General features: G+C 37.6%; 3 protein-coding genes and 1 long non-coding RNA gene across 5 annotated transcripts; 2 read left to right on the forward strand and 2 right to left on the reverse strand.

Annotated features, from left to right (window-relative positions):
- Positions 1-1,049: 1,049 nt before the first annotated feature.
- On the reverse strand, positions 1,050-3,419 carry LOC105190871 (neuralized-like protein 2). Of its 2 annotated transcripts, none has more exons than XM_011153864.3 (3): positions 2,441-3,419; positions 1,956-2,279; positions 1,050-1,854 (listed from the first exon to the last, which is right to left on the reverse strand). In XM_011153864.3, the coding sequence occupies exons 1-3, from the start codon at positions 2,781-2,783 to the stop codon at positions 1,733-1,735; spliced, it is 789 nt and encodes a 262-aa protein (XP_011152166.1). In that variant the 5' UTR covers positions 2,784-3,419; the 3' UTR covers positions 1,050-1,732. The 2 variants fall into 2 exon arrangements, with proteins under 2 accessions (XP_011152166.1, XP_011152167.1); XM_011153865.3 differs by having other exon boundaries at positions 1,050-1,851; positions 2,441-3,417.
- A 3,095-nt stretch (positions 3,420-6,514) lies between these two features.
- LOC112589608 (uncharacterized) lies at positions 6,515-8,077 on the forward strand. The gene is made up of 4 exons (XR_003113663.1): positions 6,515-7,334; positions 7,416-7,561; positions 7,652-7,791; positions 7,878-8,077. It is a non-coding gene; the product is annotated as an uncharacterized LOC112589608 (long non-coding RNA).
- A 3,961-nt stretch (positions 8,078-12,038) lies between these two features.
- LOC112589595 (uncharacterized) lies at positions 12,039-14,281 on the reverse strand. The gene is made up of 2 exons (XM_025303552.1): positions 13,712-14,281; positions 12,039-12,092 (listed from the first exon to the last, which is right to left on the reverse strand). The coding sequence occupies exons 1-2, from the start codon at positions 14,279-14,281 to the stop codon at positions 12,039-12,041; spliced, it is 624 nt and encodes a 207-aa protein (XP_025159337.1).
- A 10,087-nt stretch (positions 14,282-24,368) lies between these two features.
- LOC105184298 (uncharacterized) lies at positions 24,369-25,665 on the forward strand. Its single transcript, XM_025303561.1, has 4 exons — positions 24,369-24,484; positions 24,590-24,821; positions 25,062-25,163; positions 25,645-25,665. Exons 1-4 carry the CDS (start codon positions 24,369-24,371, stop codon positions 25,663-25,665), a joined length of 471 nt encoding a protein of 156 aa, XP_025159346.1.
- The last annotated feature ends 1,348 nt before the right edge of the window (positions 25,666-27,013 follow it).

The following is a 27,013-nucleotide window of genomic DNA, read 5'->3' on the forward strand; positions in this document are numbered from 1 at the left end:
AAAAGTTGTAGGGATTTAAGTGAGCTACCTTATGATGACCTTGACTTCTATTTTCAAGGTCATTTGAAAGTCAACTTGCGTTTTTTAAATGGGAACCCTTAATTTTTATTACACTGTTTTTTTCTACTAGTTAATTTGAACAACTTTTGTCTAAAACAATCTTTTATTTGTCTAATATCTTTTGAGATATCTGAGAAAAACTTGATAACATTTTCAATATTTAACTTACGATATCTCGCTAACTAGTCGGAACTAACTAGCTAACTTTGTCGGAAGAAAAAGTGGTACTAGACTTTCTTGCTTTATTTAGTCTCAAGAATATATTGTTATAATAGCGCCTTGACTTTTGTTATCTTACTGACTTTTGGAAATTTCAAAATCATCAAATTAACAAAAATCAGGGCGCTATTGTAACAATATATTCTTGAGATTAAATACAACAAGAAAGTCTAGTACCACTTTTTCTTCCGACAAAAAGTTAGCGAGATATCATAAGTTAAATATTGAAAAAGTTATCAAATTTTCCTCAAATATCTCAAAAAATATTAGACAAATAAAAAAATGTTTCAGACAAAAGTTGTTCAAATTAACTAGTAGAAAAAAACAGTGTAATAAAAAATAAGAGTTCCCATTTAAAAAACGCAAGTTGACCTTCAAATGACCTTGAAAATAGAGGTTAAGGTCAAAGTCAAGGTCATCATAAGGTAGCTCACTTAAATCCCTACAACTTTTATTCAGATCATTTTTCTTGAAACTTCAATACTGAAGAGTTATTAAGGTGGTCCGTTACTTTTGGGACACCCTGTATAAGTATGTAAATCACGAGAAAAAGATTCACGATAAAATCGGTATCTGTCGCATGCGATTGATAAATGCGCAGTATTGCCTTGAAACAACGAACATGATAAGAGCTCGCTGCTAAGGGGACCGCTAATCTGCAGTTTAATGTTTCGCTGGGCGTGAGATGAGGGAAATACAAAGTGGATTTATCGGATAGGTCGTGGTTTTCAAGATGCGACCGCAACGATAATTTCTCTCTTTCTCTATCGTCTGTTATAAATTATCTCATACATTTATTTCCTCCTTTCTTTTTTCCTTTTTTTGTAAAACAGCTTTCCTTTGGACGTTTTTATATCAATATTGTTTGTCTTCCGTCCATACAACAGCTTAAGTTGCAAAACTTAATTCTACATCGTACTTCGTAAACGGAGAAACAAAATATCCGCTACAACGAAAGTAACCATGGAAAATATTACGCCTAAGTTCTACGTATGGTGTTATATATGCATGCCCACAAATGATCACTTTCCAGCGGCGTTTGTCCGCTACGTTTACAATATTTTTTCGCTGTATCACATTTAGTCGATTATGATAGACACTTCTTTTATCTTTTTTCTTTTGTTCAATTCGTTCCTGCGAGATCAACATTTTGTTACACTATTTACAGACGATGATTTACCGTTTCCCCTTCCCGAGGGGAAAATTTACAATTGAAAACGCGAGAAAAATTTCACGTACGGGGACAATCGAATCCGTAGAAAAGACACATGTATATAAAGAGAAAGAATCCGTGCGAATACGACGAATCGACATACCGCCGTCAGTCTTAAACCCATGTAACAGAACATGTATATAATCATATGTTCCATATACAAAAAGATATCACTGTGATGTAGGAAAGAAAGATCGATCTGCGACACATTCCGCTTGTGTGAACGGAATGATCCGGTTCTCATTGCGACTGATATAGCAGATAGTCCTTCAGTGGCCTCGGCAGCGGCAGCAAATTCACCGCGTTTCTCTTCGTGTACTGCAATATAGCATCGCGGCATGCACTCTGCAGGGTCGATACTGCTGAAATGCAGAAACGAATGAGCAACGAAAAAGAGATAGACGTCTTCAGCCATTGGACAGCCGTTGGTTCAAGGTGATATTATCAATCAGTCAATACTCACCCCCATAAAGTTGAACTATCCGAACTTGTTTTGTGGTGCCATAGACATCCACCACCGCGCGCAAAGGACCTGCCTTATAGGGGATATCTTTTCCACACACACCTTGATCTTCTCCATTAATTATGAAATGCATCTCTGCCTTGTCAGAACCTGCTTGTGGCACATACATGATACCTATGCGACTACCAGCATCTGTAGGTAAGATATATTGGGAAGAACCAAGTGTATTTGGTCTCAGAACACTGTAGGGAATGACACCACGTGATGTTTGTACGTTGACTCCATCTGTGACCAGTTTCTTCTCTCTAGATGGTATGCCTTCATCTTAAATAACAAATAAAAAAAGAACAATGTTAATCAGTATCTAAATAAAACAATTGAGGGATAGAATACTGGTACAAGACAAAGACCAATGTATGTTAATGTATGCCATTAGTAAGAAATAAATTTTTTGAAATTTATCATTACAAATGACAGATATTAACCATAGCCAGTATAGTCCCAGATTGTCTGGTTCCTCGTAATGGCGAAGATCCATGTATTCCCCAATCTGACAAGATTGGGCATAGCATATTGTGGCAGATTATTGTTGACCGAAGCTGGATCAATGAGAGTGAGACCCAGCCGCATGTGTCCGCTCCATCCTCTCTCCGTCTTCTCAATCTCCACAAGGAAGATCTCTCCAGGTTGAAGCGGCTTCTCACTGAAGGCTACAGAGTTGGCAAAGCTTGTAGTGCGAATCGCCACTGTGTTGTCTTCGCGCAGGACGATGTTGTCACCGTGAATGGGATGAAACCTGGTTACTACTTTCCTCGTTTTTTCGCTCATCGTGACGCAGTACAAGACGACGGACACACGTTCATCCGAGTGAAACCACCGGCAGACAACAACGCAATGATGATGTGAAATACGTTAAATACATGCTTGATGTAAAAATCGAGTAAAGCTGCGCTTTCGCCGAAAGCTACCTGGGAAATTCACTATGTGGCGGTCCTGTGTATTTATTCAAGAAGAGACCAAAGTCAATCTCGTGACAACTCAGTTCTTGAGATACCGCATCGAGAATTCGCGAATTGCAGTCGCGACGATAGCGGCCATATCGGGGTGCTCGTTGTTACGAAAGATTCTCGTCACATTGAACTATCGCGTCAAAGTTCAACGAGCAATCATCGCGAAAGTAGACACTCGAGAGACACGTCTTCATGTGTCCTGCAGCTTGACATAAGACAAGAGTAAATGTATGATGAAAACGGTGGTGAACGACACTTCTATGTTTACGAAGTGAACGACTATCATTACGACAATAGGTTTGTTTTTTATTGCTGCACTGGCTGCACAAGTTCAAAAAGTGTACACTAAAGCGTTCTTTATTGCAGAACTGGTGCCAACAACGTTGCTCGTTATTGCAGTGCAGAAGAACTTAGTGCAAGAGTTCACTAGGCCTGTTCGTTTTGTCTGCACTGCTGAACTGGTTCATTAAGTTAAAGTGAGACAAACATAGGTTTTCTCTCACTTCAACTTGTTGCACCAGTTCAGCAGTGCAGACAAAATAAACAGGCCTACTGTACTGGCTGTACTAGGTCTGGAGTTTATAGGCCTGTTCTTTTTCGTTGCACTGCACTGCTGCACTGATGCAATAAGTTAGAGTGAGACAAATATATATTTGTTTTACTCTAACTTATTGCACCAGTGCAGCAGTGCAGCGAAAAAGAACAGACCTAGTACAAGCCAATTCAAGAATTGTAAAACGGTCCATGGCGGGCAATTTTGAAACGTAAATGTCGTAATAATTACAACCAAAAGAGTAAGTATGAAAATAAATGCTTTTCTTAATAGTTTTTTCTTAAGTATTAAAAATATTTTATTAAGGCCGGGTCTACAATAGGTGTAGTAAGCTTTAAGCCTTAAGAAATTAACCAATCCTAGTCGATTTTTACAAGAATAATCGAATAAAGTTAGTCAATTTCTTAAGGCTTAAAGCTTATTACACTTATTGTAGACCCGGTCTAATACAATATAAATTTTAAGTGAAAACTGTTGGCATTTATTATTAAAAGAATGTTACAATTGTAAAATTAGAAAATCTCATGTTGAGTTAATAAACTAGTAAACGCGAAAATAAACATTAAGGGCCGGTTTTTCCAATCTCTTAGTAAGTTAATTAATAGTTAAATCATATGTCTGTCTTTGTCTAATTCGAAGGAAAAACAAAAACAGACATATGATTTAACTATCAGTTAGTTAAATCTTGGTTGACTATTAGTTAACCAAGGAGTTGGAAAAACCGGCCCTGAAAGTAACATTAAATCAATATTATAATTTCTCATCCAATAATGTAATAGTTATATAATACATTATATTTATATTATTTATATATTATATATATATATATATTATATATAGTTATATTACATTTACATATTATTGGATAGAAAATTATAACATTGGTGTTTTATTACTATTGTAATATAAATTTGTGTCTATTGGGAAAATATAATATATAATATTACATATTTTTATGACAAGTAATTCCTATTTATAAATTCAGAATAGAAGCGCTGATACATATGATTATATTAAGCACTGATTATATTATTAATCATATTAATTCATAAAATATAATAGAAAAATAATTATCTTCTTATACATATATATATCCTTTCATAATAATTATATATTATATGAAATTATATGAAATTGTGAAATGCGTATGTGTAAGAAATAATTGTAGAATGAAAAAGAAATTTAATAAATAAGAATAATAGATAAAAAGAGAATATATAATAAAGTAAGAAAATGGAGAACAACCAAGAAATGGCAACTTTCAACAAGGATGCATTGGGAAATATTTTACTAGATGAAAATGGATATGTTACATGTGTATCTGAAGTTATTATGATTGATTATCTATCATGTATTCATAGTGTAAATATTTTCCAAAATTGAAAATGTGAATAATTACAAATTTATATTTATATACTGTTGCTTTGCTATCTTAATCTGTATTTCATTAATTTATGTACGAAAAATGTATTATATTACGAATTAACATGTTAGTGAATTTCTTGTAACGTTGCTCATTTGCTATCCCAGACAGTAAGATGATGTCTAAAGATATCTCAATAATACGTTATGAAGACATCTTTAAACATCATATTGCTACTTGACCTGTTTGATTTTTATATTCGAATAGTTATATTGAAATAATCATTGAAAAATATTATGAATTTGCAGGAGGCTTACAATTTTAATTGCCATATAAAGAAATAGATTTCAATAATGACAATATTATACCATTGTTAATCATGAAATAATCATATCATTGCATGACAATAAAGAAAATAATTCAATACAAACTCAGTTGTATGCTAATATTAATGAAACAGAAATGCATAAACAGAAAGCATTTGAGTGGTCAGATGCAAGTACAAAATTGTTTATTTGTTTATACAAAGAAAAAATTAATCTTGTAACGCAGAAAAAAATCAAAACTTAAAAAATTTTATGGCAAAAAACTTCGGTAGAAATGCAATTACAAGGTTACAATGTTTCTGTGTTATAAGTAGAAAATAAATTTAAATCGCTTGGACGATCGTATAAAAACAAGAACTTACAATAATAAAACCGGCAGAAATAGAATATCTTATCCATACGAAACGTTAGTGTTAATTAATTTAAGGATTTACAAATGATTAATATATAATATAAGACACACTCAATTTTTAGGGAATTAACCGAATTATTAAGCGGAAAACATAATATTGAGCCTCTATTGTTGTCGGGAAATAAAGACACAATTTCAAGAAAAGATGAAAATGCAATTACATCTTTGTAAGTGTAATATTACATTTAAAATAAATAAGAAGAATTAATTATCAGAAGATACTTGTACATTAATATTTTGTAACATTAATGATAAAATATTTATAAAATATTTATATTATATTTATAAAATATTTATAAAAATTTATATATAACGTTCATATAATATTGCTTTTATTCAACTATTTTAAATATGTGACAGGACTATCGATAATACTTATATTGACATTAATAATTGCAATATTATGAACACTACCACGACAAGTGAACAATGTGTGGACCAACAACTTCCTATGAGGGACAATACAATGAATCAACATATAGTGAAACTGCAATTATTCATAATCATAGTCACAAACAAGTAGAGTAGTTTTTACACTATATAATTATATATATTACGAACATTAAATCTACTCACACCTAATATCTCTGTTCTTTTTAGTAATACAGAAAAAGTATGTATATGTGTTCGGAAATGTAAAGAATGACATTCATTCGCGTTGTTGCAACATGTATTATTATAATCGTCGCGTCGGGACTGCGAGGCAGACGACCTGGCTCCCGTCGGTTTCTCGCAGGCGAGCACGCGGTGCTCTCGCCGGCGTCCCGCGCGTAGCGACTAGTGCCGATCGCGGCCGCTACGTAACGCGCTCACCGTTTCCGCTGCTCGCAGCTAAGATTCGGCTGCCCGGGTGATATAACCGAGCGCGAGCGTAAGTTGCGTGCCTTCGCATGGCCCAACGCCGATTGTGGCAACCTCTGGTGTCTGGTTTGTTGTACGACTTGTAGCGCCGATTTTACTTACCGACCTGCTCTCTCCTCTCTAGGCTTTCCTAGTGCAGTTTTGGCGTGTAGTACAGATACGAATCACCACAAGAATACACTCTGTTAAGTTTGAAGGCGGTGCCGATATATATATATATACCCTGCTGCGTTTGAGGCTTTTATGGTTAGAGTCGACTGTTCGTTCAGATTTGAGTTCTCTACGTTGCCACGCTTCAGGAGCGGGCTTGGTCGCCTCCGTGTGGAACGGGTGAACTCTCTCTTTGCAAGCGTCCGTCGAAGATCTTGGCTATATCAGGAGCGGTGTGTGGGCCGTCTCCTTTGGAGTTTGCAAACTCTCTTTCGAAGTATCCATCAAGGATCTTGGTGATTTCAAAAGCGACGTGATCGCTTCTTTACTTGGAACTCAGCTCCTCGTTCCAAGCGTCCGCAGGATATTGGCTAGTTACCTCCAGCGTGACAGAGCTCAGCACTTTCGTATGTTTCGCCACAGTTCTTCGAACCGTGGCATCTTGCTGGCCGTTAAGTCCAAAAGGATAGGCTTTCCGAAATGACGGAAGTCATTTCACCTTCGCGCTCGTAAATTATATTTGTTACGAGTGCTGCTCGGGTTTCTCAGTTCGGATTTACGATTGAACTATATAACTAACTGGAAGGAGCGCTGTGTTACGTCCTGGACAAGCATAGAACATGCAATGTCTAGATTTGTTTGGTTTACTTCGGATCAGCGCTGTTCTTGTCCAAATCCTTATTATTTGAATGTTTTCTTTGGAGGTGGGTTACTGTTAGGTTTAAAAATAATAGTATTCTCGCTAGTGTTGAATTTAACTTCAAATATATTTCCCTTTATTTTAGATTTTATTCTCGAGACCGAAGATTTAGATGGATCTGTTTTGAAAACAGCCAGGTCGAGCGTGCCTGGATTATAATAACTTTTCAACAAACGTCTAAATTGAATCCGCCGTCCGGCTCTTGTTCTTTTCGGCATGAGAGATTTTTAGGTAATATTTATTTTAACAATATCTATAATAGAGTAGAGGGAAGGGACGTGGTTTGAAGAATAAAAAGGCGAATGGTGTTCGTGGTTCAAGCACTGCGTTCTGGGAAAAAAGGGAGGAGTGGTGCTCGTGGTTCAAGCACAACACTCTTAAGGTAAAGAAAAGAAGAACGGTGCTCGTGATTCAAGCACGGCGTTCTGGAAAAAGAACGAAGATGATAAGAGAGCAGAGAGGTAAAGAAATCTGTACACACATATATATATATTATGAAATTACTCTATTGTTAAGTTTAAAAATTCATACACTAAATTTAATGTAGTTAATAACTGGCTCAACAAGAGATTCAGCGAAAGATTGTCTGTTGGCTAATTGGAGGCTAACAAGAGACTGCCTAGAGACCGACGAGAGACTGCCTAGAGACTGACTAGCGCGCGAAGGGCCGAGCCCTTTTTATACCCAAGCCCGACACTATGGATATCAATTGAGCGTCTTTTCCTAATTCACCCTTCATTATTTATTGGTTAAAAAATTAAAAATGTTATTATCTAGTAATTAAAATTATACTTAATCATGTAGCGTTTGGTAATTCAGTTGTCTCGTTGGCTGATTTATTAATAAAATTGTTTTACTAAGGAATGGAAATGTTATTGATTTCCTTTGGTATAATATAAGAATTTGAAAACTTAAAAGAATTATTTCATTCGGGCGTAGTAATCATTAAAGTTAAATAATACGAATAGATCCTCTTACAATTCTAAAGCGCATATATATTAGGATAGGCGGTTTGACAATAATATTTGAGGAATTATTTGCGAAATATGATGGCATTATTTAATATCATTTAAAAAGAAGAAAAATAGAAGAAAGAAAGGGAATTATTTTCCTCTTCGAATCTTTGTTTCAGTTCTTTGTTTAGTTCGCAGTACGTGGGACAGCTATCACTCGATATCTATAACATAAACACATTCCAATATGTGCGCGGCTGTGCCCGAACGAAACGTTCTTAGTCCCCGAGACAAATGAATTTATAAGCTAGCTCTAAATTTATTTCTTAAATTTTCTTATTCTCTCTTTTCCTATTTTATATATTTACTATGTCGATGTCTGCTTCAGTCCTATGTTAATGTTAATTTTATTTCAAAATATGCTATTTATGATTATTTTTGTGTTATTTAGTTTGATAATCTATCGCTTACTAAACGAAGCAAGAAGGTAGAAGGAAGAGAGAGAAAGAAGAAGATAGATGATGATTCAGTAAATAGTTTCGAGTATTAATGATATTATATTATATTAACGATAAAAGACGGCAGAGGTACCTGTTGATTGCAGAGGTATTTGTAGGAGGCGTTGCAGTTGGATTAGTCGGTGATAGGTAAGGATCTGATTGGGTAGGAAAAGGTATGGTGAGTTTTGGTGAGAAGATAGGGAATTTTAATATGGTGGGACGTTACAGCTGCCTGGTAGGAGCTGCGGACATGCGTGTAAGACAAAGACCACATCCAAATAGTATCGCGCTCTCTTTCTTACCAACATGCTACTATCCATTGCGAATACGTTATCCCCATATACAAGATGACTCTGATAAAGAATACTAACCCATATATAGTGTGACTTTGAAAAAGGCTACTAAATCCATTTAAATTTAAGAGAGAGTTTCATATGTATTATTTTTAGGCACGGTTGAACCAATATTATTTAGATTTTAAGCGAAGCTTAAATATATGTCCATCATCATCCTTCTTTCTACATAAATAAAGACAGGTACATATTTAAGTATTGTTTAAAACCAAAATAATGTTGGTGCAACCGGGCCTTATATGTTATATGCAAGTTAGAGAATCGATTGCTGTCGAACGATTTATTACAAAAATGGATTGTATAAATCACAAAACGAAATAAAATAATGTTTTATTTTGTCAATCCTGTTACTGCAATAAAATAATATATTAGTAAAATACTGTTACGTCCTGTAGATTTAATTAGTAAAAATTCTTTCCTCGCGGATTTATATTCTCCTAATATAACTATAACAGGAATATATACATATATAAATATAAATTAGGAAACAGACCCATCTGGCGAACAGCCGTCGCGCCAAATGAAAGGCGATTCGGGAAAATTCCATAACAGGAAACAGTGCCCTGTTGTAAAAATCTACGTCTTCGTTTAAAGTTTATATCTGGGTAGTGTTCGCCAAGTGTGTCCGTCGTCCTAGCTATAAAAATTTGAAACTCCGCGCTAACAAACCTTAAGTAAAACAAAGCAACTCACAGCATTCCTGCTCTAAAACTTGAAACTCACATCTTCCCAATCCAAAACCATATGTGCCCTATCAGTTAACCAACAAAGCCTACTTCACCGATGGTTATAAACTCTTATCTCAGGCTTTGATTTACGGCATTTTGATTTCTCCAGCCGGCCGCTTGTATACATTTCTCTATCTCAAGAATCCACCACTTCTACGCTTGTCGCGCCTAATTCATTCAGCCAATCATATCATATCCATCTAAAACTATGAGACACCCACGCTCCACCCTTTAGCCCTTCCATATTCATATGTCCAAAAACTAACCGTCTCCTCCCATGATGTCTTTTAACTTCATCCTTAATTTCTAATGGCTGAGACTTTTTCCCACTAAGACCAATTCACCCCTTCCTCAAGGGCCATCTCTCTACCCACCCTGATAGCTTCTGCCTCCGATCATTGATATAAAAACCGCGGTAATCCGCCTCCGCGACACTACTACTCTGAGAGACAGAAGACCACGGAAACGAAAAAGCTCAGACTCGCACTCTCACGCAGATATTCAAAACTCAGATATTTAGAACTCGGATATTCAGATCTTGAGCATTAGGACTCAGATTCAAATCGTCATAATTCCAGTTCATTCAAATATTTAGTATTCATATATTCAAGCATTCGGATTTTGGAAAAAGTGCGGGCTTCCTCTTTATATAAGTGAACGACTATTTGGTGCCTCAATCGGAATACGAATATTGGAAACGAGAACACCTACGCAGATCTGCGCCATTCTCACTTCTGCTTGTGTCAACTCATCCTGAATCAGTAGTAAGTTTCATTTTCTTTACTTTATCTTCCTACTTCTATTTTATTTATTCCACCCTTGAACTTCCTATTCATATTCGTTCCCTTCCCCATCCCTTTCTTTTTCCATTTCATACACTCATACACACACACATACACTCATTCATTTAAGTATAATTGTCATGTTCAAACCATTCAATTACATCATTTTGGGTCGCTATTCATCTTAATAAACCTGTAAAAATTCAATCCGCACCGTTATATCCTATTATTAATAAATTTGTTAATTTAAACCGTGCCGTTATATAATTTTGTCATCTTTATTTTAATAAATCTGTTAATAGTTATTATCACCAATTAATTTCAAAATCACACCCCATCTTCCAATAGTCAACTCATGGTCCTATCCCCGGTAAAGGGACTCGCGTCCTTGACCGAAAAACGGACCGTTCGTCGTACGTCGGTGTCCGAATAAAGGGACCCGTCGGGTCCCTGACCCGTTCACTGGCACGCGGTTACGAACGAGGTTCGCCTTACTCGCGAACGGAAAGTTGCGCTCCTCTTCTAGGACGTAACAATACAATAGTGATAAAATAATGGAAAATAAGGTATTATAAAACTATGCATCGATCCCTAATAATTCTTTATTACAATGTAGACACATAAATTGTTAAACAATTGTATAATATATTCAACTATAAAATAAAGAACATGATTTTGATGCAGTTTTGATAATATTGCTTTTATATATTATGTAGAAATGTATATAAACTAAATATGAATGACAATATAGATATCTTTAAATTACAAAAGAATCCCAGATAGAGAAACATGTCATGTTGAGCTCAATATGAGTTCATATATTGATATGTGTGAGCTCAAACCAACATACAGATGCATACGCATACACTGCTCACATGTCATTCATATCATAATGTTAAAAAAGTACACATTTGACTGTATTAGAACATGAAGATCTGACAATTGCGCATATATGTACATTATTCACGTACATCTTGTACTCGTGTCACATTGATCGCGTCATGATCTCTAAATAATATTAATTCAAGTTATCGAATGATCACATATGATAAAACATGATTATCAAGCATTTCTATCTGGATAATTACATGATAATACAAATATAACCCTTGGTCCCACATGTTAATTTTACTGAAGCGATTCACCTACTGGTCTTTTAAGTCCACGCTGTTTTTTATGTAAGTTGTAGGCTTTCACAAAAATTCAGAATTACTTGTCAACATCTCTACTACAATATCCAATACCTAGCAAAGCTAAATGTGAAAAGTAACTGTTTATACAATTTACGGAAAGAAAAACGAAAACGAAATTTCGTCTGGGTTTAAAAGACGTAGATGTGTGACGGAGGGTTAATATTGGAACACTTATTTATACAAAATATCCAAATCTATATCAGGAAATCTTGCATCCATTATTTGAATCCTTGTAGAAATGTCCCATGTCCTTCTGCGAGCAAAAATATTTTCTGTTTAATATAAATATAGTAATAGAAAAAAGCTGCATAGGAAATAAAAGATTATAGTGATTAGAAAATGTAGTTAGTAAAAGGGTAAAGGAGAAATAAAAAGTGTGAAGGAAATAATGTATTGCAATATATATATCTAATTGTTCAAATAATACATAGAGTGTACGAAACGTAAACTTGCGTATAGCAACAATATGCTTGTGTGTATCAAATACATGCTTATGTGTTAAAATACATGCTTGAGTGAAACAATAGTGACAAATAAGACAATAATAAAGTATTATGAAAAAACATACTTTGCACACGAAAGAAATATTAAAAGAAAAATTGCACTGCATTTTCTTAAATCGCTTAAGAATAATATACGGCGGGCGCGCATGCAACTATATATTTATACATTAAATATGATAAAAAAGAATAGTTTTGTGCAACTTTTGTCGCATTGTTTCATGCCGTCCTAATAACTTGGAACTAATCTTTTTTGAATACGAATATATTCTTATTGTAGCATACTGTTCAGTGATATGTGATATTAAATATAGTTCATGTGAATCTGAAATTGTATCTACAACTGGATGCGGTGGATAAAATAATGAAGGTAATTTTGGTTCAAGTATCTGCGTAACATTTCTTACAATATTAGATTTAAAATATTTCAAAGATATTCCCTCCATAATAATTTGTGCTTTGAAATATTTCTCTGTAACTGAAATAATTTGCTCCACAGCTTTAGACGGATAGCTAAGTTTACTTCTATCAATGAAACTTGTAAATGCACTTGAGGTATTTGAACGCAATATGTATGATCATGTCTTTGCTAAAATCATGTTAATGCGCATGCATGTAATTTGAGATGCTAGCTTATGTACTACATATCCTCTTATGTAATGCAAAATATTTTGTACAAACATAGAAAGCTCGATGTTGTCTTTTTTTTTGTTAAGGAGGGGAAATGCCTTGCGCACACCCTGGGGCCCGTGCTGGGGGTGATCCCAGGGTAGTGTGGGGCTTGCACCCACTAAAATCCCCCCGGCCCACAGCGTGCTGAGTGCGGAGAGCCCGGGAAACACTATATGCAAGACCGCACTTAGCCATCCGGACTCCCCGCCACACACGCGCGCCGCTACGCCAGACTCAGATGGGAGAGCCGTACCTCTCCCTACCTATCCCCGCCCCCCCGGGTCAAACGGATGATGATCATCACCATCATCCGGACCCAAAGAACCCCCCCTCCCCCGAGGACAGCGACGATGACGAAGATGACGAGACGGACGACCGACGACGGTGACAACGACGACGACGACAACGACGACGAGGACGACGAACCCGACACCCCGGACAACGACGACGACGACGACGAGAAAGACGAAGACAAAGGCATGGAGCCGGGGGAGGGAGCGGACCAACTCCGGTCCCCCGATTGGGAGGGGGAAGAGCCCACGACCCAGCGGTCGGCGGCCCTCTCACGAGCCCTCTCCGCGTTCTCCTTCGAGCCCAGCACGACCGTGGCGAACCTCGCCACGGCCGACCAGGTCCGACGAGAGCGGAGGCTCCCCCGCACGACCGCGGCCAGGGACAAATCCCCGCCCACCTCCCTCACCAACTCCTCGCGCTGCACCCGCCATGCCACGTAGTGCTGCAGGGTGTGCTGTGCGTCATCACGCGCGTCTCCGCAGTGAAGACACTGCGGAGACGGATACTTCCCGATTTTGTATAAAAATTCCGCGAACACCCCGTGGCCCGTCAGCAACTGCGTGACATGGAAGGTCAGGCCGCCACGATTCGGACGATCCAGCCAGAGATTAAACTCCGGCAGGATCGCGTCACGCACACGAACACTCGGCAGTCCCGGGGCCCGGAGCTGCAGAAGCCACTGCCGGCGGACCAGCAGCTCCTCCGCAGCCCGGGCCTCCGCGACCGCCTCGGACGTCCACAACCTGTACGGGCGAAGGTCGCGAGCCCTCTCATACATCCGGCGGCGAGACGCCGCCAGGATGTCAAAGGGCGGCATCCGAGCCAGGAGGGTCGCAGCCACGTACGACACCGTCCTGTACCCGGACACCACCCGTATGGCGATCCGGCGTTGGATCCGCCTCAGGTCCACCTGGGCTCGCTGAGTTGCAGCAAAGGCCTCAACCCAAACCGGCGCCCCGTAGAGAACCACGGACATCATGACGGTTGCGTACAACCGTCGCCGGGCCTCCCCGGGACCCCGTAAATTGAGCATCAGCCTGCCCAGGGCCTCCTCGCGACCGTCGCAACCTTCACCCGAACATATTCGAAGTGAGGCCTGAATGTCATACGACTATCCAGGATCACTCCGAGATACCGCATACGATCCCCCACAGATACGTAATCGCCCCCCACACGCACATGCACCTCCACCGGAGGAGCCCGCCCAAAGGTATGCTGGGGTCCCCGAAGGAACCCCACCAAACCCCCCCCCCTCGGCGAAAAACCGAGGGGGAACCTACCATAGTAACCCCTACCTGGGCCAAACTTCCTTCACCGGAGCTCCCTTCGCTCAGGTTCCATATGTGTCCGTCGCGGGGGTCTCACTCCGGATCCGGGCTAATCCTCCCGTCAGCTCGATGTTGTCTAACATTTCAGTTAAGTTATTTAACTGTTTAATATCTTCAGTATTTTCTTTAACGTTTGAAACATGTTTTTGATTTTGAAATTTGAATATTGCTGGTAGATTAGAAGTATCAATGATGCAGTTTGCATTTACGCTTGCGCAAATTTTATTTTTAAAAAGCAATTTACGTAAAGCCCACTTAAATTGCAAGCAATTGGGATTGTTATTCCAACTACCTTGATTTCTGATACACGAAAAGTAGAGTTCTAAATTATTTTGAGAACACTTGTAAGGTAGGAAATAATGTAAACTATAAGTTGGCATTGAAAATAGATCATTTGCGAGATGAACAAAACTAGATGCATCTAAAATAAATCCTACAGCAAAAGATTTCCTATTACAACGAAATACAGGAACGTCATTAACTTTTAATGACGAGATATACGAAACACTGGAATCAAAAATTTCCTTAAACAGTTTTAAATTTTCTTTTCTTACGGGCGCTTTATAATTTTTTCCAAACGAATTTCGTGCATTCATCATATCGAATAATCTATCAAATATTCTCAAAAATTCGCAAGTGGCTTCGCTACCTTGAAAATCCTTATTACCACTATGTCTTAGAAAATCGATAACGTCTGCAACACTGCTACTTATAGTTTATGCGGCCAATCGAACATTCATTTTTTTATTAAAAATGAAATATGTGCACCACTTATTTTATTTGCTAACTTGAAATCTTGTAATGAATGCAATTTTTTTAAAAAATTAAAATCTATTTTCCCTTGTGGGTTACTGATATTACTTTCAGCAAAAATGTTCCTACTCAATTTAATTATGTGACACGGGTCGAATATGCAATGTATATTACTATTATGTGTTTGATGTCGAAACATTGTTGTAAATGGTTCTTTGGAAAAATAGCAACCAAGTATTTCAAAAGTTTTTTTATTAGTCCCACATCCAACACATGTTATTGATCGCACGGTTATTCCTATTTCCTGTAGAACTTTAATTGTATGGATTAATAACTGTGCTTGGAGATCAGCATTTAATTTATTAACGTAGAAATAAGCAATTGGACATTTAAATCTACATGTATATGATACTATCTGAAAGACTAGAGCTTATTTGGCTAACTTTTCCTTATTTTCTATCGCAATATTGCCATAATCTATATATCCTCGGAATTTGTCATTTTGTGCGTCATACAATACTTGACTACAAATAACCATTGAGTCAAAAATTAAAGCAACGTTTTTTAGGTACGTTTTCTCACAAACTTCTTGTTTTAAAAATTGAATAACTTCAGTCAGAAAACCAACATCACATTTATAGGTACTCATCCATTTTCGCAATGTTGCTGAATGTGGCAAATGCAACTCTTTTTGTACAAATGAATATGCCTTTGGAGAGTAAAATGAAAGCGTTAATGCAAACTGCTTTATCTCATCTGAATACCTTCTGCGAGAAGGAGAAACTTTTTCATTTTTTAATTCATTTTTTATTAAATCTAAGGTTAATCCTGTAAAATTATTTTCTAATGCTTGCTCTAATGCGTCAGTACATTTATCATTTTGTTTTAGATGAGCTTATTAATGCTTTCATGGATGCTATGGATTTGTCTCTTTGTCTTAAACGTTTTTGCAATATTACAAGTCTCCTCTTCGTTTATGCTTCCTTTGGAGGAACAGTCGTTTCTCTACTTGAACTGCAACATCTTTCTTAATTTTTTTACAAGACTGTACCTCTTCTATTTGTGTTCCAACATCCGTCATTCTTTTTCTTTTTGGTGATTTCAGGAAAGACACATCTTCTACTTGTACTGCGTTATCCTTCATTGTAGTAATTCTGCTTTCATTGACCTTCAACATAAGTAATTTTAAAATAATCTACAAGCAATTATTTCCAACTGCGACATATCTCGCAATATATATTATGTGCGCAACTAAGTTCTCGCTGTTTTTTTGATGAAAATGCAACTTTATTGTGAAAAAATGGTTACAAATGAATCATTCAAAATATTGCCCATCGCTAGCGACAACTTTTTCCCATCTTTCTGGCAGAGCTCGAATACCGTCACAGTAGAAGTGTTCGTCTTTTGAGGCTATCCACGAATCAAGCCATTTTGAGATGTCTTCATATGAGCGGAACTGCTGATTAGCCAGACCATGTGCCATCGAACGGAACAAGTAATAATCGGACGGCGCAATATCTAGGGAATATGGCGGGTAGGGTAGGACTTCCCATTTGAGCGTTTCTAAGTAGGTTTTAACGGGTTTGGCAACGTGAGACCGAGCGTTGTCATGCTGTAGAATCACTTTTTCGTGCCTCTGCTCGTATTGTGGCCGCTTTTCGCGCAGTGCTCGGCTCAATCGCATCAATTGAGTTCGATACCGTTCCCCAGTGATGGTTTCGTTCGGTTTCAACAGCTCATAATAAATAACACCGCCCTGGTTGGGACCAGGTTTTGATGGGAGATCGCATCAAAGATGAAGAAATGGTTTGGCGGGTAACTCCTAATGCTGAAGCAAGCTCTTTTTGCGTTTGGCACGGATCCTCATCGAGCAATGCCTCCAATTCAGCGTCTTCGAAGGTTTTTGGCCTTCCTTCACGCGAACGGTCGTCAATATCGAAATCACCGTCTTTGAAGCGACGGAACCAATCACGGCACGTTGTTTCACTTAGAGCAGCATCTCCGTGAACTTTTTGGAGTTCTCGATGCGCTTCAGCCGCCGTTTTCTTCGAATGAAAGAAGAAAAGCAACACTTCCCGCAAATGACGATTATTTGGCACAAAATAAGACATTTTCACACAACCAAAAGTATATGACGCAAAAACAAAATCACTAATGTGTCAAAGCGGTTTGTTTACCATATGTCTAAGCTTGGTTCATGACGTTTTGGTTATGTCACAATCGACCAGCACTTACTACTGGAGCCATCTCTTGAAAAACAGCGGGAACTTAGTTGCGCACCTAATGTATGTATATTGCACTTGCAAGTGCACTTGCATGTTGTACGTGCACTTGCAAGCGTACTACGGATTTCACTTTTCACATAACTGAAAAGATTGTCGAAGTTTGCGCTAGATATTCCGGTAAGTCGGTGGTAATCAATATCACTGAATGCTCCAGGATTTTCAAAATCTAAGAACCCTCTCTGTACACAAGCACGAAGGTCATTTAGCAGGTCAGTTATCTGTGATGCACTTAATGTACTTATATCAGAAACTGCTTCAATATGATTTGAATCAGTGACGTTAAAAAAGCTGCCTTTTAAATGTCTCTTGCAACATCGTGTCTTTCCGTAAATTATCAATCTACGCTTAACAAAAACCCGAAGTTTAGCCAGGGAAGGTACAACAACAAGCGGCGACTTAGCTTTGCAGATAATGCATTTATGTGTCATAGATGGTCTACTAAAAGGAATAGTTATTGTTTCGTTTACAGGAACATTAATATTATCTCTGCCATATTGGAAACTCCTAATTATAAATTGCAATTCACTGTAGATCAAATCTGAATAATTATGCAAGATTAAAAACTAAAGAAGGAGAAAAAATAAAGAAGAAAAACTCAAAAATAACAAGATATCTTTTTGCGTAATAAGAAAATCTCGAGAAGCAGCTCTGACAAGAACTAGTTTTATTTTTATCGTAACCAGGTCCCTGGGTACGCACATACACGCATTTTGTGTATCTCTGACATTAAGATGTGAGATCGGATCCGATATAAGGCCATGGACATAAGCAGAACTTGGTCTATTGAATTAAAAGCTTGAGGGATCGTAGTTGCTCAAAAAGGTGCATACAGTTCTTAAAACAGTTCTTTTCAAAACTTCGTATTTAGCCTTGCGGCAGAAAATACGTCAGTCATTTCTTTCAGAAGTATTTGTAATAAGTGTTTCTACGTGGTTTACGATAGTGTTTTGGAAAGCTCTCGATATAAGCTACAAGATATGTAAAAATAGGGGATTCTATATAAAATATTGAAATCGACATTCACGTGATCTTCAAATAACTATCCAAGGTCAAACCAATGACACCATCTTATGTCCCCCTTAAAACCATACAACTTTTATCTGTTCCCGCTGTTTTTCAAGAGATGGCTCCAGTAGTAAGTGCTGGTCGATTGTGACATAACCAAAACGTCATGAACCAAGCTTAGACATATGGTAAACAAACCGCTTTGACACATTAGTGATTTTGTTTTTGCGTCATATACTTTTGGTTGTGTGAAAATGTCTTATTTTGTGCCAAATAATCGTCATTTGCGGGAAGTGTTGCTTTTCTTCTTTCATTCGAAGAAAACGGCGGCTGAAGCGCATCGAGAACTCCAAAAAGTTTACGGAGATGCTGCTCTAAGTGGAACAACGTGCCGTGATTGGTTCCGTCGCTTCAAAGACGGTGATTTCGATATTGACGACCGTTCGCGTGAAGGAAGGCCAAAAACCTTCGAAGACGCTGAATTGGAGGCATTGCTCGATGAGGATCCGTGCCAAACGCAGAAAGAGCTTGCTTCAGCACTAGGAGTTACCCGCCAAACCATTTCCAAGCGATTGCATGCGCTGAGAATGATTCAAAAACAAGGAACTTGGGTTCCTTATGATTTGAAGCCAAGAGACGTTGAGCGTCGTTTTTTCGCCTGTGAACAACTGCTCCAGCGGTAAAAAAGGGAGGGTTTTCTTCATCGCATCGTTACGGGTGATGAAAAATGGATTCATTACAGCAACCCAAAGAGAACAAAATCATGGGGACTGCCCGGTGGTCATGCTTCTACGTCGTCGGCTCGGCCGAATATTCACGCTGCGAAGGTTTTGCTGTGTATTTGGCCCACCAAATACACAGCAAAACCTGGTCCCAACCAGGGCGGTGTTATTTATTATGAGCTGTTGAAACCGAACGAAACCATCACTGGGGAACGGTATCGAACTCAATTGATGCGATTGAGCCGAGCACTGCGCGAAAAGCGGCCACAATACGAGCAGAGGCACGAAAAAGTGATTCTACAGCATGACAACGCTCGGCCTCATGTTGCCAAACCCGTTAAAACCTACTTAGAAACGCTCAAATGGGAAGTCCTACCCTACCCGCCATATTCCCTAGATATTGCGCCGTCCGATTATTACTTGTTCCGTTCGATGGCACATGGTCTGGCTAATCAGCAGTTCCGCTCATATGAAGACATCTCAAAATGGCTTGATTCGTGGATAGCCTCAAAAGACGAACACTTCTACTGTGACGGTATTCGAGCTCTGCCAGAAAGATGGGAAAAAGTCGCTAGCGATGGGCAATATTTTGAATGATTCATTTGTAACCATTTTTTCACAATAAAGTTGCATTTTCATCAAAAAAACAGCGAGAACTTAGTTGCGCACCTAATATATTCCTGCACTAGCCGGACATATCCCTGCAGCCTTCGCATTACCTTGGATATGTCCCAGCAGCTTTCGCACCGGTTGGACATATCCCTGCAGCCTCCGCACCACCTGGATATGTCCCAGCAGTTTTTGTTATCTAGTTAACACAAATTTTTGTTTATTGGATAAATCTTTACTTTACTTTTTCCTTTAGAGATTAATATTATTCTCAAACGCTTTTGTAAGAAGATGCTTTTTCAGGTTTGTATCATTGATTAGCGCATTGTCAAATAGTGAACAATGATGAACAATTTGAGCATTTGATTAATCGTACTTTCAATTGCTAGTTTTCCTTTATGATCATCTTGCCTTAACTGGCTAGACATTTGTTTGATCTTGCCTTGGCTGGCTGGATATTTCTTTGATCTTGCCTTGGTTGGCTGGACATGTTATCATAAAAAGCTCAATAACTTCGAAACGGCTTATTCAAAGTAGAAAAAATTATTATGCTTTGAAAAAGTCTGAAGAAGAGCTATAAGAATATATAATAAAAAATAGGGAGTCCCATTTAAAAAATTCAAGGTGACCTTGTCCTGATATTGGCGACGCCACCCGAGGTCAAACTCATAATGTCAGTAAATAGATCTTTTCAAACCCTACAATTTTTATTTAAAACATTTTTCTCTAAAATGCTTAGTTTTTATAATATTTCACCGTTCCGGTTCTTTTTATACACTCTGTATATATACATGTATTCTATGTTGAAAATTTAAATATTTACATTAGACCAAAATAATAAGAATGTCCACGTTTAGATTAACGTCCTATGACATATATATATATATATACATACAGGGTGTTTGATAGCTGATCATGCAGACGAAAGTTGGAGATAGATTGGGTGTAGCCGAGAAGAAAAGTCATATACCATAATGTCAAATTGCCAATAGTTATCGAGTTATTAATTAAAACATGTGAGACAACGAGCGCGTAGAGAGCGAAGGGCGACCGCAGTTAGTAAGCACGTAGACATTTGATACAGGCGGAATCAGTGAGTGTCGGTAGGCAAGCGTACGCGACGAGGAGCGAGCGAGCGCGAACGACGAGGAGCAAGCGAGCGCAAGCGACAAAAGGCGAGCGAGCGCGACGAAGAGCGAGAGAGCGCGAACGACGAGGAGCGAGCGAGCTATAAGGAAAAAGCTATAAAGAAAAAGCTCGCTCGCTCCTCGTCGCGCGCGATCGCCTCTTGTCGCTTACGTTGCCCCTCGCCGCGCGCGCTTGCCTACCGACATTCACTGACTCCGCCTGTATCAAATGTCTACGTGCTTACTGCGGCCGCCCTCCGCTCTCTACGTGCTCGTTGGCTCACATGTTTTAATTAATAACTCGATAACTATTGCCAATTTGACATTATGGTACATGACTTTTCTTCTCGGCTACACCCAATCTATCTCCAACTTTCGTCTGCATGATCAGCTATTAAACACCCTGTATATGCTGTATGTATATGTATATTTCAATTCAAAGATACATTAATAAGATACAAGTATATTTTTGACATATACTTAATTTCCAATTTTAAATAAAATGAAAAAGTTATTTAATTCAAAAGAAACTCTTAACAAAAGAATCTATAGAATAAAGAAATATGATGAAATCTCAATTTCGGGTATTTGTTCGGGAATATTACAGGTACAAGGGTCGGTTATCGCTCGAAGATATTTTATGATATAGACGAATTGCGATGAGCAAACGTGTCCGAATGGAATTTGTTTTAATCTCGACAACGGAATTTCTATTTTATTCTTAAATTTATTTCTAAGGCTTATTCCTCTTTTAATGTACTAGAACAATACAAGCGCGCGCCATTTAACTTTTTGTTAAGTTAAATAGTAAAAAGTTAGCTTTTTGTAATTTTATGTATTATGTAATTATCCGTACGAATTACCAGTACTAATACTAAAAAATTAATTATTACCATATTGTTAAATATTTAATAAGTAGTGAATTATTATAAAAAATTCAGAGTTGGTACAGTTTATCTCACATACATGTATTTTGCATGTATTTTGCATGTATTCATAAGTTAACTATAAGTTTCCATAAGTTTTTACAAAATCATTAAAACTAAAAACGGTACTAACTCAATACTTTCTATAATAAGTCATTATTCTTTAAATTATCCGAGTTGTAACAACCCAGATAGAACAGGATTATCATTTAAAAGTCATTTTAGAGTCAAGATGACATCAGAATGACGTTAAAATGATGTCAAGTCACATAAAAATTAAATTTTTATTATATAATATTATATTTATTAGGAAAAATATTAAAATAATGTGATATTAGATATATGACAAATATTAATTGTAATATATATATTAATAAACCAGTGATTTCATGATTACTTATAAATATTTAAATTATATTAAAATTTATAATATTAAAATTATTAATTTAAACAAAAAAAAGTTTTAAAAAATCGAAATTAAATGAAAGCTATTCATTTATTTTAAAAAATTATTATTTATTATTATTTTTTATTAATTATTTATTATTTATTATTTTTATTATTTTTTTATATGTTATGGGAAGCTTTCAAATAAGCGAATTATATCCTCTATAGTATTTAGTTTATACTTATAAGTTTATTTTCAAACACTTTAATTGAATATTAGAAGAACAACAATAATCGAAAGATATAAAACATATGAAACATAACAAATAACCAACATTTTTATGAACATTCTTCTATTTTTCTTCTCCGTGGTGTTTTATTTGCTTTACAAACTTGTAATATAGACATTCGTCCTTCTAATTTTTTAATATCATCTAGATTGTTTACTTCTAAGTATTCTTGATCATCTGTAATTTAAATAAAAAAATTTTGCATTTAATTAATTGCTACATGTAATAAATTACTACATGTAATACGCAAATATTCAGTAAACCACAAATATCAATAACATGATATCCATATTAAAATGTCAATTCTATTATATATTATGTTATGAAATTATTAAATATTATATAATATACACAAAATATAGTTTCTAAGAAATTTTATTACAGTCACAATATGTAAATAAATATATTACACGTTATCATTTGTCCGTTATTTTTAATCAATACTGGAACACTACAAGCGCGCGCTATGCGCGCGCCATTTAGCTTATTATTCTCTCATATCCTCTTTCTCTGAAATTGATATCGTTTTTCCAAGAGATAAGTAACATGAAACTATCAAGAAATAATAGTATTATTATATTTAATTATAATAATTATATATATTATAATTATATAGATATATATATAATTATATATATTATATATAATAAAGATTATATATAATAATTAATATATATTAAAATTATATTTATTATATATATTGTTGCGCTCACTCTCACACTCGCGCTTTCACACAGGTAAGTAAGAACAACAAGCTTTACTATTTACAGCGTAGCTCAATAAAACCTTAAACAAGAATAACTCTCTATTTTATAATTCTCAATATTCGTGTCTGTCAATGAAGACAGCTGGTCAGAGACTCACTGTCAGCTGTTGTTATTATTCTCTTATCGATTTTCCCAGAATTGTCCAGACAATCTTCGCTCAGTTGTCAAAATCAAATGCCTAATGGGTCTTGCACACTGGACGCGATGGGCGATGCGCGATGAGCGATGCGCGATGAGCTCATGAAAATTTATTTTGTTCTATTCATACTCAACGCGACGAGCGACGCGACAGTAAGAAATGCATTGAATTAATTGTAGTTCAAAGTGTTTATTAAGGAAATATAGTAACAAAGAGAGCAATTTACATCAATAAATATATATATATAAAATATAATTGCATATGTAATATTTTAAATTTACGAAGTGAAATAATTAACCTAAAAACAATATTTGTTGACATGCATTGTCAGGATATTGTCCCAATTCTCTAATTTCGGGATTTTTATTTTTCGGGACAATGTATGTCTAACACAATAATACAATCTATAAATATTATATTAGTTATTTTTAGAATAGTACGCTATGGAATTAGCTAGTGTGAGAAATATAAGAAGACAGAGACGTTTTATAAGACTGATAACCCCAATTGCACAACAGTCTGGAATAGACTCGGTTCAAAAACGTCTTATTTTAACAACCCTCCACTATCTGAAACATTGGGCATGAAAATAATAAAATAATAAAACGATACGTCGATGGTGGGTTCGCTCAATAAATGAAAATCGAAATAACCAAGGAGATGGTGAACATCTTATCAATGAGATGCGACTTTTGGACACGGAATTACATTTTAAGTATTGCCGTATGACGGTCGACGTCTTTGACGAATTACTCAGCATTGTTGGACCTACAATTAAAAGGATGCACACTAATTTTAGAGAACTTATTTGTTCTCGCACAAGGTTGTACTTGACGTTGAGGTAAGTTTTTTAAAAATCGAATATAAATAATAAAGATGTATACATTAATAATTATTAACAACTGATTTCGTAAAATGCATTAACTGATTTTTTAATTACTTGCAGATATTTAGCCACAGGAGATAAAACGTCTTCAATTGCCTTTGCATTTCGCATAGGACATAGCACTGCTTCAGCAATAATTGAAGATACATGCGAGCATCTGTGGAATATGCTGCATGATAAAATGTTTGTGCCATCTACGGATAATTGGAAGGCAATCGCCAAAGAATTTTATACACGCTGGAATTTTCCACATTACATAGGTACAATAGATGGGAAGCATGTAGTTATAAAGGTAAATATATCTTAAGATTGATATAAAAACGATAGTAAATGTTAAACATTTTTTTCAAACATTGTCATAGAAATTATTCGGAAATTACTTAATATTCCAGATATATTTTTTTAGATACTTTTGAAAAATTTTGTAATTCTTGTGTGAGAAATGTTTGTTAGCATAATAACTATTATTAACTTTTATTAAATGTTAGCATATTAACTATTATTAACTATTATTAAATTTTTGAATTGTCAGGCACCACCAAATTCCGGATCGACCTTTTATAATTACAAAGGATCTTGTTCGCCCTTTGGCAAAGCGAACAAGAGGCCGGGACCGCTCAGCAATGAGCGCGGGGTTCAGATTGAAAGGAAGACACTGATTTTGTTGGTGTTTCGTGGGATCGTTTCTCCTTCTCGTTTATCCTGGCTTCGATGTACGTCGAGGCGCCGAGAGGCCGATACTCGCAAGTTGGAACGCGATCACCACTCGAAGACGCGATCCCAATTTTATTATAAAAAAAATACAAAATAAACTTGAACAATGTGCGATGAATATGATCGAACGTAGCACGTCCGTTCGAAGCGCAACGCGTTGAAGCCGCAATCGTATTTCGGACGATGAGGTTCGACCGGAGCGGTCGAGCAGCTGATTCGAAAAAAACGGAGCGGAACAAACTGAAATAGCACTTGCGAGCGGTGTCGTGCGAAGTGAAGATCTTATCGAAGCGAGGAACCGAAAACGTTCGTCACTTCGATCTTACATTTATTTTTAGTTTTTGTGTCGCTCGGAGATGAGATGTTAACCGCTATTGTCTAAACGTTGCCATATTTGGCAGTCACATGCTGACAAACCATGACAACAACGACGCGGTGTCCGGTAGCAAAACACGCACGGCGTGCTCACGCGCGAGTCACGCAGGATATCTCATGGCATCGAGAATCCTCGATTCCGTCGTAACAAAGAGCGACGACTTGGTCGGATCGCAAACATCCCGCCCACCTTGAAACGTTTGTTTCGAAACCCGAGTGGGCATTATTCTGTCTCATAATTGATTGGCAGCAGGCATAATTTTACGATCGGTCGCTGAAGGTTGGAATTAGCGGTGAGGACGGTAACCACACGGGTGAGCCCGTCGGGACCGGGGTGACATTGAGTTACTCGCCCTAATTCCCACTTGCACGGAGGTAAAGTTGAATTGCGTATCAGGACCAATTGACCGACCTTGACCGACGGCTGCACTTTCCTCCACTTTCCCCGTTGTTGCAGCGTGTTCACGTAATCGTGATACCACACCCGCCAAAATCGTTCAGTTAGATGCCGCACGAGTTGCCAACGCGTCAATCGGTTTTCCGAGATGTGGATAGTCGACGGCGAAGGAGGTAGACCGATATCGGATCCGACGAGAAAATGACCGGGCGTGAGCGGCTCGTAATCGTCGAGCGAGTCGGACATCGGCGTGATCGGTCTCGAATTGAGACATGCTTCGATCCGACATAGCAGCGTTGTGTACTCCTCGAATGTGAGAGTGTTGTTTCGCAGTACGCGACGCACGTGATCTTTTACGCATTTGATACCGGCTTCCCACATCCCACCGAAATGTGGCGCGGCTGGAGGGATGAACTTCCAGTTGACACCGTCGAGTGCGGTGGAACTCTGGAAGTTCGTGTCCCGGAGCGCGGCCCGGTAGGCCACGGTCAGCTCACGATCGGCTCCGACGAAATTAGTACCGTTGTCAGAGTAAACCGTATTGGGCATTCCCTGACGAGCGGCGATCGTCCTGCTATCGTCCTCTCCCTTCTTGGTTCCCATCGTTGAACCATTTGTGCCCAAACATTTTCGATTAAATTTAAATCTGGTGAGCGAGCAGGCCACAGAATCAATTGGATCTCCGGATGATATCGAAACCATGTTTGCGTTTCATGCGAATTGTGCACTCCGGAGTTATCCTGCACTAATCGGATCACTGGCACTTCCTCTGCGGGGTAAATTGCGCGTACTGATGGAAGAAAGGAATCTTCCAGTACGCGAATGTACTCCGCAGAGTTCATTCGTGTGGGAATAGCTACCAGCTCACCGATTGCAGTGCCGGAAATCCAGCCCCACATTGCGTATGAAGTCCTCCCACTTCTGTGAGTAGGCACAACATAATTAGGATGCAACCTTTGATCCCTTGGACGCCATACGTGAGATTGGTGATCGGCAGA

This window comes from Harpegnathos saltator, unplaced genomic scaffold (assembly GCF_003227715.2).
Source record: "Harpegnathos saltator strain DR-91 unplaced genomic scaffold, Hsal_v8.6 scaffold117, whole genome shotgun sequence".
NCBI lineage: Eukaryota > Metazoa > Arthropoda > Insecta > Hymenoptera > Formicidae > Harpegnathos > Harpegnathos saltator.

Coding starts and splice junctions, on each gene's coding strand:
- LOC112589595 (XM_025303552.1), bottom strand. CDS start 14,281: ATGTCCGTGGTTCTCTACGGGGCGCCGGTTTGGGTTGAGGCCTTTGCT. Junction 12,093..13,711: donor GGGTGCAGCGCGAGGAGTTG/GTGAGGGAGGTG, acceptor TTTTGCTCGCAG/AAGGACATGGGACATTTCTA.
- LOC105184298 (XM_025303561.1), top strand. CDS start 24,369: ATGACGGTCGACGTCTTTGACGAATTACTCAGCATTGTTGGACCTACA. Junction 24,485..24,589: donor AGGTTGTACTTGACGTTGAG/GTAAGTTTTTTA, acceptor AATTACTTGCAG/ATATTTAGCCACAGGAGATA. Junction 24,822..25,061: donor GGAAGCATGTAGTTATAAAG/GTAAATATATCT, acceptor TTGAATTGTCAG/GCACCACCAAATTCCGGATC.
- LOC105190871 (XM_011153864.3), bottom strand. CDS start 2,783: ATGAGCGAAAAAACGAGGAAAGTAGTAACCAGGTTTCATCCCATTCAC. Junction 2,280..2,440: donor CTGGGACTATACTGGCTATG/GTTAATATCTGT, acceptor TTGTTATTTAAG/ATGAAGGCATACCATCTAGA. Junction 1,855..1,955: donor GATAGTTCAACTTTATGGGG/GTGAGTATTGAC, acceptor TCTGCATTTCAG/CAGTATCGACCCTGCAGAGT.